The 14,602-nt window shown below is 41.0% G+C and overlaps 1 protein-coding gene across 2 annotated transcripts in view; it reads left to right on the forward strand.

Moving 5' to 3' along the window:
• The window catches only part of LOC147014076 (polycystin family receptor for egg jelly-like), a 127,840-nt gene extending 126,822 nt beyond the window's left edge, over positions 1–1,018 (forward strand). The window contains exon 23 of one of the 2 annotated variants that reach the window (XM_085851700.1): positions 41–1,018. In XM_085851700.1, the coding sequence (XP_085707826.1) occupies positions 41–573 (533 nt within the window). In that variant the 3' untranslated portion in view covers positions 574–1,018. The remainder of the gene's footprint in view (positions 1–40) is intronic. The other variant, XM_085851702.1, reaches the window with a different exon arrangement.
• Positions 1,019–14,602: the final 13,584 nt, after the last annotated feature.

Below are 14,602 nucleotides of genomic sequence, written 5' to 3' on the forward strand. Positions count from 1 at the left end.
ATAGACAATTTATCACATGTATTGTCATGTCTTTTTGCAGAAGTTTTCACAAGCTTCAGCGACTTGGCATATAACCATGCACTTCGTCGAATCATATTGGCAATTCTCGTGTTTCTGGCATCACTCAAGATCTTTGGCTTGTTTAAAGTTAATCGCTACATGGCTCAGATTGTTGAGGCGACTTCAAGTTGCATGCATAAGCTTCGAGATTTTTGCATCCTCTTTATAGTTGTGCTTGGTGCTTTTGCTGGTCTTTTCTTTCTTACCTTCGCTGATAAGTTACCCAACTTCCGAAGCTTTCCGCAGACATTCAGCACTCTCTTTGCAATCCTTCTTGGCAAAGCGGCTTACCAGGAGCTGTACACTGCTGCTGGCAATGTCGCTCCTATTTTCTACTTTTTATTCATGTCTGTCTTTTCTATAATCATGTTGAACATCCTGGCAGTCATTGTTGGAGAAAACTACCAGCATGCAACCACAAACAGTACATCGATTGAAGAAGAAACCTTTTCTCCCGTTATGAAGAATGCAGTGAACTTTGGCAAGAAAATGGCCAAGAAAATACATGCTTAATGTGTCATGTCTTCAGTATTCATCTTTGACATGGTTCTTATCACTTCTTGCATCATCCAATGACTTGGGGATATTGCATGACATTATTGTATATACACTATACAGTGTATCCAAATGCAAAGTTAGAGAATTGAAATAACTTTAGATGAAAAGAATGGCATTCTTGAATATTTTTTTTTCGAATTTATAGTCGACCTTAACCTTGAGATGAATCGCTTTCGGTGTTACATGTCGATATCTGTGAATTTGAAAATGAGTCATCATCATATTAACGAGACCAATTGGATGATTTTAAAATGATGTTGACACAGCGTGACTTGTTCCAGCGTGAACCTTAACAAGGTTAATCACCAACATGGTGGTGATTGTAACCACCAATTGACCTGTTGTTGCATCATCGCTGTAAGTGAATGATGTGAATTTGAATAAATATTGTTCTTGAAAACCTGTTTACATTCGAACCTTCACACTATCATTGTTGCTGTCATTTATAATTTGCAATACAACTTACTAATGATGGTATGGTAAATGATAACAGTCAGCTGATCAATAAATGCCGAAATCCTATAATATTTTAACGAGAGGGTGAAAACCTCAACATGCAGTCCTTGTAAAGAAGTCTCTGCTGCAGACGTACTGAGTGTAAAATGATCTCCCTGGTGCCGATTGTCTTGTGAAGAAATGTAAGGTGAAAATAGTTTTAAAAAACCGTTGCTATGTTCAACATATGCTGCAATATACCAAAATCTTATAATCACATGAGTTAGTAGTGCTGTCATTCTCCTTTACTATATTTGAATGTTTGTTTTGAAATGAATTTTTTTCTCTTAGACAATTTTTTTTCCGTTACACATTTTAAGTGAATAATGAGAGGCAATATCTTGCTGTTAGTGGCCTATCCTTGAAGTAGAAAATTTGGTTTGTAGCTTTCAGTTAAAACTGTAATAAAACAAGTGTCATAAACTAACAAACTTCAGCGAATGCAAGTGGTGGAGTTTTCGTCATGACAACAAACTTTCGAATCGCTCACAAATTTGACTGTCATTTGACCTTGATCTTTAACCCAGAGGGGTGTGACGTAAATCTACTATATAAATGGCAGTCCTTCTGTCTGTCTGTCTGTTTGTTTGTAACCAATAAGCTCCAAGACCAGTGAACCGATCTTGATGAAACTTTACACACATATAGACCTAACATTCAGCTCCAGGATGTGCTAAGTGGCTTTCCAGAAAAATGAAAAAAATATTTATTATAAACATATTAAAAAAAAAACAATTCCCATTAAAAAAAAGCCTTTCGAATAGTGCGCCGACGTATTAATCGTAACAAAAGGCTTCATGATTAAAAACGCTAGGGTTTCTTGAAATACAAAATGTTCGTATTCGTTGACTTTATAAACATACACATTCTCCTCCTGTTATTTGAATTATTGAACTGCACGTGCACGGCAACAGCTAACTGCTGATAGATCTGCTCATGAAAGAGCCAGGCAAGCGGAGTCAGCTGCAGAGAGAGAGAGAGAGAGAGAGATAGAGAGAGAGAGAGAGAGAGAGAGATAGATAGAGATAGAGAGATAGATAGAGAGAGATAGATAGAGATATAGAGAGAGAGAGAGAGAGAGAGAGAGAGAGAGAGAGAGTCGTCTTACTGCTGATACATCTGCTCATAAACGAGCCAGGCAAGCAGAGTCGGCTGCAGAGAGAGAGCGTCGCCTAACTGCAAATAGAGCGTCACACCGATAGGCGAGAGAAGCACAAAACTCACGTTCCAGCTTTCTAGGTCCGGATTTTGGCAGGACATCAAGGACAGTTTCCACTGCTGCTAGAAAAATTGAGTGGCACAAGGCCGCCTTCAACTATGACCATCTCTGAGGATTACGGCAGCATGAGGAAGGAGGAAAGCCTTCCTTCCATAAATCTGAGGAATAAAAGAAGCCTTCCTAATTTTCACCATACAACTAATGCCTCAATCTAACTAGCGTGAGGAAAATAGGGCAAATTTCCCGGGTATTACCGGGTACTTCAGCTAGTTAATCATAAATGTGGCTTGCTCTCGAGTCTAGGCTATCTCGAGAGGGCAATTTTGTTGTGATCAGAAGCACCTTAGTTTGGTGAAAAATGTTAAAATGTCTATAATTACATCATGACCTTAAAAATAGGTCAAGGTCAACAAAAATGTAATTCCAAAGATCCCCACCGGGCTCTGGGATACAGCTCGGACATTTGCATTAAAAAAGGAAGAATAATAATAATTTTAAAACCCCGAAATGGTGATTTTATACTCTGAGGGGTCTAAGAAATTCTGTGGTACCATTAAAAATTGGGGACACGAATTGGAGAAACAAACCCGACAACATGTATAAGCCTCCCCTATCCTACCCTGTGAGGGTAGGCTTGATAAATGTAATGACGTTAAATGTTTTATTCAAATTTAAACATTGGTTCATTGGTACACCACAATACCCATACAGTCAATGATATTTATTGCACACGAACAGTCAGTCATTCTTTGCTTTATTTCCCCAGTAACAAATGATCATATAGCATTTTCTATGAAAATTATTTATTAGCACATTTTGGCAAGCTTATCATTCCTTAAATAATTTATTTAAATAAAAAGCCAGCAAAACTGGTCTTTGGATTAAAATTGCACTGTCCGGTTCTTCATTGAGACGACACATGGTTCGATGCTTCAAGTGATTTCCCTGAAAATATAAGGCTACCATCTGGAAAATAGTCCTTTTGTTTTGCTGTTGTGCTTGTACTTTCTGGAATTTGTATTTTTGTGCTTTGTGTAAAGTTTTATGTACTTATTGTTCTTTGTTCTCATCCAGTACTCATCTGTATCTTCTTCCTCTTACCCAGGTTCTTTATAATGCCTCCCCTACTCTTAAACCTCTGCCTCACCTTTATCACACAATTCTGTCACATCTCCTTTCACCTCCTCCAACAGTTCTCTTTACACTTTTTGGAGAGCCACGTCACACCTCCTAACTCATAAATACAATGCTCACCAACTACACATATTCAAGTGTCTGTCTGTCTCTCTCTCCGTGTCTCTCCAAAATTATTGGATTCCAAAATTATTGGAATCTCCCATAAGAGGCTGAAGCACAGGGTTTGTTGCTCTCGCATTGCAGGGCAGGTCAGTAGTCTCTCTGTTTTATACCATCTATTCTCCAACATTGCTTCTCTCTCTCTCTCTCTCTCTCTCTCTCTCTCTCTCTCTCTCTCTCTCTCTCTCTCGCTCTCTCTCTCTCTCTCTCTCTCTCTCTCTCTCTCTCTCTCTCTCTCTCTCTCTCTCTCTCTCTCTCTCTCTCTCTCTCTCTCTCTCTCTCTCTCTCTCTCTCTCTCTCTCTCTCTCTAGATGATCGACTCCGCATCGCTTATCTGGGTTTACAGAAATGTCACCAGATCAGCGGTGAGGCCAGCTCCCATCCAAAAAATAATCTGTCCCTGCTAACCTCTGCCAGTGTTGGGTGTGTGCTTCCCCCACTCTAATCTTCTCATCCACCAATAGCACAGCTGAGATCTGTGCTCTAACTTCACAGATCTGTTTAGATAGTCTGTTTCAGTTAACCTGTTTGAATTTTATGTCTCACGGAAGCCTTTCTTTCAGAGCATGTCCCTGATGCTTCTGTGTTCCCCCTTGGGTATTGTCTCCCACCACTTTGACAGACCTGATTGTCACACTGGTGGTGTCACTGTATATTTGATCCTACCTTCCCTAAACTCGATGGAGTGTCGACTATCCCCCCTCCCCCCACCAAATCTGATGATTAATACTTCTCTTTAGCTTGAACCTGTATGTGATACTCTCTCTCCAAACATTTACACTCTGCTCTCCTTTCATCCCTAGTCACTCTTCATAATATGTGTAGACTTATTTGCCATCATTCCAATTGGCCTGGTGTTGGTTCACATACATTATTTTGTGAAATGGCTGGACTTGTTCAATCTGTTTATTTTCAAACACATCTGCCCAAATGGCAATCATAGATCCCTCAAGGCAGAGACATTTATGGCAATTTCATAAAGCTGATTGGTCTGTCCTAAAATCTGCTATTTCCAGTCAAGACAGGTCCATCATCTCATCAACTCGTAAAATTTACTGCTCTTGGAATTTCTTCCATAATGGACAATAATTTATCTTCTTCACAAATTCATTCTGTCATGCATTCAAATTTTCTGTCCATTATCTCGACCCTGGTACCCTGATCTGTTGTGATGAGACCATCGCAAAGAAAACAAGAAAAAGAGCAATTAGAGATTGCGACCCTCGCCAGGACTTGTTTTTTGTGGTGTTTGTGTACTGGTGTGTTTCGTAATTAATAACAGACATAACAAGAAGTTCCACTTCAGAACTGCTGGCAGTGATGACTGGGTCCCAAGAAGTCCCGCTTTGATGAAATCCTGCTTTTATTGGACATCTCACCCTGACCCATGATGTTTATTATAATTCAATTGAATTCAGAATGGTATTAAAACAAATTCAATTCAAATCAAATGGACGACCAAATAGGTAAAGTACTGCATTGGAGTAATCAGAAGGAACGCAAACAAGCAGAGATGAAGTCATCAGGAGGAACCTTGATAGGATTCGCATTTCAGCTGCTTCTCCTCTTCCCTCAAACCCATCCACGTGCAACTAAGTGAGCCTTATTTTTTTTTTTTAAGAAAAAACAAACAAACCCAGATTCAAAAAATCAAATAATTCTGGCTGCCAGACCATGCATCCGTCCAGGTTGAAATTTAAAATATATGTTCGCACCACTAATGGATCATAATTGTGAAGTTTCACGTCGACTGATGAAGTGGTTTAAGAGAAACAATGTATTTAAGATTTTCACTCAATCCAATATGGCTGCCAGACCATGTGACATCAATTATTTGTGAATACCCCGGTATTCCAAGGCTTGAAAATTTTTGTGAAGTTTCCCCTCGATCTGTACAGCCGTTCTGGAGAAGAAGATTTCTATTGGTTTTCACGTAAATCCGATATGACTGCCAAACCATGTGACCTTTGATGCCATAAGTGTGAATATTTTGTTCCACATGGACAGGTGGTCATACATGTAAAGTTTTGCTTCGATTTGTTCATCCATTTCAGTGAAGATTTTTGAAGGTTATTTTTTTAACAATATGGCTGCCGAATCACATGACCAATGACATCATTAATTTTTTTTTCTGTGGAACAATTTATCCCTCGATGACCCTCAAAAATGTTCATACTAATTGGATGTGACGTTCTACATATGCAATTATATCGTCATAACAAAGGCAACTATGATGTCATAAAAAATCATACATTCCCCATGAGGAGTACTTGCCATGTGCCAAGTTTCAACTTTTTCTTTGGTGTGGTTTCAGAGATACGTGACCGGAAATGAGTGGTCGTATCAAAATAAAAACCGGACACGTGCCGAAGCTTGGGGTCTATTGTGCCTGAAGAAGTCAGCTGTGAAGCTGGCGAAATGTTGTCTGAAACTGGGTCTGCTCTCACTTTTTGCTCAATCTAGTTTTTTACTTTTGGTTGGAAGCGCCTTCTTGTTCTTAAAAAAAAAAGCAGAAAAAGTATATATATATATATATATGTATATATATATATATATATATATATATATATATATATATATATATATATATATATATATAGTAGACAAGGCGTAAGTCGGCAGCGTGTAACTCGTCACTTCGCCTAAGTCAGAAGCGTCCAAAAAGTCCCGAATTTATCTCATGTTAAGTCCTTTTGAATAAAGGGTCATCCCTCTGTAAGTCGTCATCTCTAAGTCGTCACTTCGTCTAAGTCGTCAGATGTTGTCCGTTCCCGCATAATGGAAACTCAAGTAAACTACCACTCCTAACTCGTCACACGGAACTGCTGCCTCGTGACAAGCCCGATTTCATGGATTCGTGATGCTTGCTCATTGGTTTACACCGCCAGCGATAGGCTATTTATAACTGCGTACACACGTTGATCGCACTGCAGGCAGGACAATGGCGACTAAGCGTAAGCTTACAACTAAAACCTACCAAGAAAAATACGACATTATCCAGTTTTGCAAGGCAAACCCACTGATGAAGAAAACAGCCATAGCTGAGAAGTTGGACATCAAACGGCAGACATTGAACGATCTTGAAGAATAAGGGCTAGATATTTGGACAAGTGGAGAAGATCGCGAGGCCGGTGGTAAGTGTGAAACGCGTGAAATGTGTGTCCTTTGAAGATGTCGATGACGCGCTCATCATCTGGTTTCGGCAAATGTTGGCTCAGCTAAATATTCGGCCGATACTGTCTTTCGGTGGAGGATTGCCCAGACAACATCATGGAATACAATGACCGGTTTGAGTCCTTTCTCATGCACCATATGCCCAAGAGTTTGAGGCAGTCAAACATAACGGATTACTTCGCGAAGGAGTAAAGGATCGATCGAGCTTAGTGTTGAAGTCCGATCATGGTTTTATATTGGCTTATTTTGTACATTACCGCACTCACTTACACATAGGCATTTAGTGGTAATCATCACCACGATGACTGTGTGTCATGTAATTTGTCACCATACCATCACCGATGGTATATGAGTTGTCTTACCGTTGTTTATCATCTTTACTTTTGATAAACTGATTCATGAATTCCATCTTTGCTTGATCACTTTCCAACTCACCAATGAACCCCCACCTATGCCCGGAGGATTGTGTTTTCCTCTTGGTAAATAGCCGGCTCTCACACATACGTGTCCAGGCCACGAGCGACTTCATCCTTCACCCCACCGTCATCATGAATGTTCGCCTACGCGTAAGTCGTCACATTTCTAAGTCGTCACTTTTTTCTCGGTGCTGATGGTGACGACTTCCGCCAAGTCTACTCTGTGTGTGTGTGTGTGTGTGTGTGTGTGTGTGTGTGTGTGTGTGTGTGTGTGTGTGTGTGTGTGTATATATATATATATATATATATATATATATATATATATATATATATATATATATATATATATATATATATATATATATATATATATATATATATATATATATATATATATATATATATATATATGTATATATATATATGTATATATATATATGTATATATATATATATATATATATATATATATATATATATATATATATATATATATATATATATATATATATATATATATATATATATATATATATATCTTCTTCTTCTTTCGGCTGCTCCCGTGAGGGGTCGCCACACCGGATCATCCGTATGATCCGCATAGTGATTTGGCACATGTTTTACGCCGGATGCCCTTCCTGACGCAACCCTGGTCGCCTCTTACGACACAGGGATAAAATATATATATATATATATATATATATATATATATATATATATATATATATATACATATATTTTCTGTTGCTGTTCGTCTTTCGGCTGCTCCCGTTAGGGGTCGCCACAGCGGATCATCCGTTATGATCCGCATACCGATTTGGCATAGGTTTTACGCCGAATGCCCTTCCTGACGCAACCCTGGTCGCCTCTTATGGCACAGGGATAAGGATTGGGTTTTGCCATGATTCCGGGATGCCCTACACCCTCTCATAGCGCGGCCCAGTGCAGAGCTCCCATCCTCAAGCGATCCTCCAACCCAAGTCTCCGAGTAGCCGGATTACAGGCGCACACTATGGTGTAGTCATGCCCCTCCCCGTGGGCTACACCACACACACCACTACGCCCGGTCATATATATATGTGGAGCTGTTGAACAGCTCCCAAGATGAGAGCAGCCATTTTTAGTAGGATTACCTTTTCTTAATTGAATGTAGCATTTAATTGAGGAAGCCAAAGCATTTAAAATGCTCTCAGGAAGCTACAGTTTTTGACTGTTGGTAATCAAAGCAAGTAGGCTATATCTATATCTCTCTCTCTCTCTCTCTCTCTCTCTCTCTCTCTCTCTCTCTCTCTCTCTCTCTCTCTCTCTCTCTCTCTCTCTCTCTCTCTCTCTCTCTCTCTCTCTCTCTCTCTCTCTCTCTCTCTCTCTCTCTCTCTCTCTCTCTCTCTCTCTTTGTCGTGCAGCTGAACATCTGGCTTTCTTGTTGGCCCTTGTAACAACATTCTTTGAGCCTTGAGCTCGGAGAAGCCCAATCATAAATCAGCACTGTTTTGGTATAGTTCAAAAGGGAACATCTTGCAGTAGAATGAGAAGATAATATATATTGTGATAAAGATCTGCCTGACCAATAACAGATCTTCTTGCTTGTGAAAAGATCAATGCTTTGTCAGGCCAGGAGAGAATATTTGCTGGGGTGTTGTTACTTTCAAAGAATACGATATCTTAGAAAGGAAATATAAATCTGATGGAAGTTGGGGAAATCATGAAAACAGATGAGCAGGAAAAGTATATATAAAGTAAACCAAACTGCTTGCGGGCCAGAGTGAGTTTAACTGAGCTGGGATGCTGTAGGTAGTCTCTGTCTCACTTTCTGTCATGTACTCTTTTGATGTGAATTAAAAGGCTCTTCTCTACCATGATCAGTGTGGACATTGCTAGATTTCAATCAGCGATGGAACATGATCTCGACATTTTGGCATAGTGCGGCAGGATAAGACAGACCAGGGGGGAGGGGAACTGCTGCCTTAGTGAGACAAAAGAGGACAGAAGCCGGCCGGCTTAAAGATAAGGTAAGAACTGCCTCTTTTCTCGCACCGAGGCATGCAACTTTGCTGCCTCTTTGTGATCTGTCCTTATATTAAAAGAACGGAAAAAGAGGGAGCTTTTATGCACATCAAAAGAGGGGTACCCCGGGGGTTTAAGTGTCCGCAGGAGGGTTGAAGTTGACGCTCGCAGGCTCATCTAAGAAATCCCTGGAGGACAGTGTCTAAAGGGGAGATTGCAAGGTACAACCCTGGGAGGGTAATCTGAGAAATCTCCAAGAGACAAAGTATTTCTGTGGGAGATTGAGGACGTGGAAGGTGTGCAAGGGAGTGTGAGGGTTTGTGGAAAGGTGTGAAAGACACCCAACCCAACGCGAGACCACCCCAGGCAAAACACTGACCAGTCCAAGAATACTCTAGAAATGATCAAGGGAAAGTGGGAAAATAAAGCTCTAACGGAAATTATGGACCTAGGTCATGTGATCAATTAGAATCATGCTATGAATGAATATAAAAGTACCCATATGCATTCCTCGAATAAGATTCGTTAAGATATGCATATGTGAATAAGCCCGAACCAAACTTGAAGCTTGTAAGATGTGCAAGGAAGAAACATGACAAATAAATAATGTTGGAAAAAGAAAAAAGAAAAGTTGTGTTAAGATTAAAAGAATAAGTTGAGAAAACACCTTGCCCCACCCGTGCAACTTCAGTGCACAGAGTGGGGAAATCAAGAGAGAATACCAGGTAACCCATCTGAGGGTTTCCTTAATCCGTCGAGGTTGTGTCCAAACCTAAAAGGTACGAGGTCGCTGGCCACGACTTTTGCCTTCCCGGTGAGGAGGTGGCGGAAAAACGCAGGCGGAAGGGAAGGTTACAGTGCAGCAAACTCAAAATCGGTAAAATATCCATTAAAAGAACAGGAATTGAGATTAGTTCTGATGTGATAATATTTGGAAATTTAAAGCGAGGTGCTGAAAGAACAGCGGACGAAGCTAGGCTGCTCGTGAAAACGATGTGTGGAAATGGAAGGTGGGAGGGAATGATAACCCACAGAGGGAAGGATGCCCCATTGTGAAGTGGAGGAATGTGTGCGTCTTGCCTGAAGGGTAAAGGTGGGGGTCATGTTCCTCTTTGAAAGTTTTTTTTATTTTTTTTAACGACTCAAAAACGAGTCAACGGAGAATTTGTGGCAGATGTGCCGAAAAGAGCCTTGATTGTGATCTCCAAGTCCAGGAGTCCATACAACACGAATTAAATTCAGAATTATTTAATCGCGGTTGTAAATAAATAAAAAGTAATTTAATGTAGAGTCAAATAGTTCTGAAATGTGTTTAAATTAATTTGTATACGTTTTAATGTGTGGGTCGAACGCGTATGCAGTTTGTTGTGGATGTGGAGATGGGGGGAGACGCGGGACCAAGGTGCGAAGGAAGGAGGGGTAGGATAAAAGGTGGGGGCTAGCTGTGTAGAAGTGCACATGCTGTGCCCAGAGGCGTGCTGTGTCTTCACTCGTCGGTGAATGAAACAATGACATCCAAGAACCAGGACAAAGACATTAGGCAAGCTGCAGAAATGTTTTTGGGGGAAATGACTAGTGGTCTTTGAACACGCGGCCATTGCGGACCTTGTCACGGAGCATTAATCCTCTGCCTGGCGCGATCAAGTTTTTTGTATGAAAGCGGACAGAGGAGCATGTTTGTTGTCCTTATATGAGCCTCTATCTGTCAGGATAAATTATTTGGATTAAAATTGACCATAAAAGCGGGTTATTGTGCTGAATGTGTTGGTGCCCTGCTGTGAAGTGCGGGCTGTGCGTGATTTTTGCTTGGGAGAGTCGGGCTGCGTGAAGTTTGCCTGAACACGGGGAGAAGCTTTGGAAAAGAAATATCTTTTTTTTAACTGAGTGAGGCACGGAAAATTATCAGCACGGTTGGTTGCATCATTATTGTGAGGAGCTCGGTTTTACAATCAATCGTCGTAGGCATCTGTGGTTGAATGTACGAAGTAAGCCGTGTGTGAAGCCGTCGAAGGAGGGAGGGCTGGCTGTACGGTGTGGGAGATGGAGTACGAAGCACGAGTGTGGTCAACATCTGGGCCGCATTGAAATCGGCCGTGCTGAGAGTGCTGTGTAAATTTTCGAAGCAGTTCATCCTGGCCTTGTAAGTTTGCAAGTACACATGTGCAAATGGACAAGACCATTGTGTGCTGGACCCTAAGTAAATTCTACAATGTGCCAACCCCCTACAGCCCCCTGCACCTCCGAAGAGTCTGGAGGTATGGCTGCCCTTTGAGCTGTGCAGCCTCGGTTCAAATCTCAACGCAGATCTAAAACTGCCATCCTGGTGTTTCACATGCACTGCGAGATCTGCTAACATCGGTTCGTGGACATTAAAGATCCCACGATGTTTTTTTTTTTTTTTTTTGTGAAGAGTTGGCAAGTTATTGCAGGAGGCAGGAAGGTCCAAGGAAGCTTCTCACCTCCAACTCACCTTCCCTCCGAGGGGGGAGTATCAATGAAGACCCAACGGGGTCCCTTTTTGGGGGGGGTGTGTGTCTGGTGGGGGCCAGTCCTTAAGCAGCACCTGTATGGGTGCTTGTGTATAAATTTCCATTTATTTTATATTCTAATGACTTTGCCCTTATGTGCTCCTTATGGGCTTCATGATGGTGCCCAGGGAGTCACTGGGTTGTCTGGACCACCTGGAGAAGCGGGAGGCAGTGGAACTGTTGGTGGTTCAGGTCCTATCGGATCTCCAGGCCCGAGTGGTCATGATGGCATGATTGGCCCTCAGGGCAATGCGGTAGGCAGGGGTCTGCAAGGGGAGTCTGCAACACCAGGACGCCAAGGGGCGATTGGGATAATTACACCATCAGGATCGTCTGGGTCAGTGGGTGAGCAAATGGTGGGTGCAGGTGAGCACATGCATCTGTGGTGAAGGTAGTGGTGTGAACCCATGGGTCGGTTCGGACAGGCAGAATTCACATCTTTCTTTACGTTGAGATCAGAATTTGTTGTCTTCTGACGTCAGCATCGGTTGGTATTTTAAAAACGCGTTTTTCATATCATAGCAGCCACCGTACCTGGGAAGGCTCTCTGTGCATTGTATTGTCATAATGGTAGACCGTGGGGCTATGTACGCTCTCTGATGACGACCAACTTATGAATGGGAAAGAAGGGTGCGGTTGGTGGAACTAACTCTACTGCTCCCTCTAGCGGTCGTGCTTGCTGCTGATACCCAGCCCCCACAACAAAGTGGTTACCCAAAAAGTTTTGCTCGTTTTGGCTCATAAAAATGAGCTGCACGAACAAAAGGGGGAAGATGTAGAAGGAGGTGCTGAGAATATGGTACATTCAAGAACTTGCAGAGGTGGGAGAAAATCGAAAATTTGTAAAATCGAAAGTTTTGGAAGCAGCTATGTATTATCAAATGTTTGTGGTGTGTGCTGCCTTTGGGCTGTTGGGTGCATCACTGGTTGGAGCATGACTGTGCTGCTGATGCGGTGCCCCTATTACCAGTGTACTGATGTTAATTTTTCTTGCCAGTCTTAAAAGAATTACAGGCTGAGTTAGCCCTCTGGGGTTCGTTTAGTGGTAAATTAAACTTGAGCTCAGGGCTCTGGGATCCCGGTCACCACTGTAAGTGCTAGGCCAAACAGTACATATAATTATTGGTAAAATGTCTGGAAAATATATGGACATGTATAAATGAATATTAACTCTTGTGATGCTAATAAATATTGTGAAAGAGTTTGATAACAGGGTGTTCGAATGGAGGAACGTCCTAAAGATGCAGTGGACTGGACTTTTTCAGGTATTATTGGTTACCCAAGGAGCTGTCAAGAAAAGGTAAGCCAATCATGGATTCACGCATCTCATTGCAAAAGGATACAGGAAATCGAAAAGAGAAAGAAATGTTACTGGAGGTTTATGACAGATGTAGCAGTGTTTGATTAGCATGTGTATAATCATGATAATATGGACAATAACAGATAGTGAGGACATTTTGGGAATGTCATAGAGATCAGAATGTTTGGTAGGTCAATGGTAGGGGAAACAAGGAATAGGTTGTGATAGGGTGCACAGGGAAGAAAAAAAAAAGGTAAACATTGGGATCAATTGCATTAGGAAGGCGTATATGGGAAAACACTTATCGGGCCCTTTTATACAATTATGCATCTCGTGTGCCACGGGATGAAGGGGACAAAGGCATTGCACGCCTGGAAGAAGGCATATTGTTACATGAAGGGATAACTGGGACGAGGATAGACATAAGGATACGAATAAATAATCTTGCAGAATCCCAGAAATCATTAAATGGTATATTTCTGTGACCTAGCGGAACACCTAAGGAAGGTAACTGCAGAGTACCATGACTATTTTAAGGAAGAAGGGTTCAGATCATGGGTAATGGAAGTGTTTGGTGAAGGGGGAACATGGATATTCCACATATTGATCGTTGGCCTTATGATATTGAGTGTTATTGTCATCATGGCATAAAAGTAATGGTGTGTGTGTGTGTGAGAAAATTTACCACAGTGACACAATGGTGGTGCATGAAGTTCCCCTGGACCAACCATCTCTGAAAACCCAGAAAACCCAGAAAATGAAGAACCGAGTTTAAAATTTAGTCGAGACACCGTGATGGTGGTATTATTTTTTTGGGAAATATGAAAGTACAGACACTAGTGCTTTCGGGAGTAAACACTCTGCTCAAAATCACATTGGATGAGTGTCTCGAATTGCTTGTACCAATGAAGCGGATGGAAAGAAATATTATCTAAACATTGCCTTGTTGGAAAATATTGGGATTTTCTTTAAAATTTTCTTTGACTCTGGCTTGTTGTTTATAAAAATTATATATATATTTTTTTGTTCATAAAGAACACGATAAATAGCAAAAAAAAAAAAAAATATATATATATATATATATATATATATATATATATATACATATATTCTTACTTGTTGTTTATAAAAATTATATTCTTGTTTGCTGTTCATAAAGAACCATAGTTAGTTAAAAAATATATGTATCTTTTTTGTGTGTGAAATAATTATTTCTGTGAGTGTTGTTTTTGAAAAGTAATTTTGCTTCCTCATGACGTATATTCAAGTCATAATTGTTGAAATGTATCCACTATACTACAGAGGGGTGGGGTATTGGTGGGCTGGTCAGGATGGTAGAGGGGGGCTTTTCTATGAGGCTAGAAAGTGCGGGCGGAGCTTTCGTGACGTTATGGCCCACTTGGAGCAACTCATAAGGGTGTGCCACCTCTGGAAAAGACTCCCGTCTACCACCTTACCGATCCATCGAGATTCCATCTCTAAAAATTATTATGATTGTGGTGTTCCTTTTCCACTATGTTTCTAAGTAACAGAGGGGCAAATGTGGAGCTGTT

The sequence above is a fragment of the Eptatretus burgeri genome, chromosome 13 (assembly GCF_056783735.1).
Source record: "Eptatretus burgeri isolate ZD-2024b chromosome 13, Ebu_testis_v1, whole genome shotgun sequence".
Taxonomy (NCBI): Eukaryota; Metazoa; Chordata; class Myxini; order Myxiniformes; family Myxinidae; genus Eptatretus; species Eptatretus burgeri.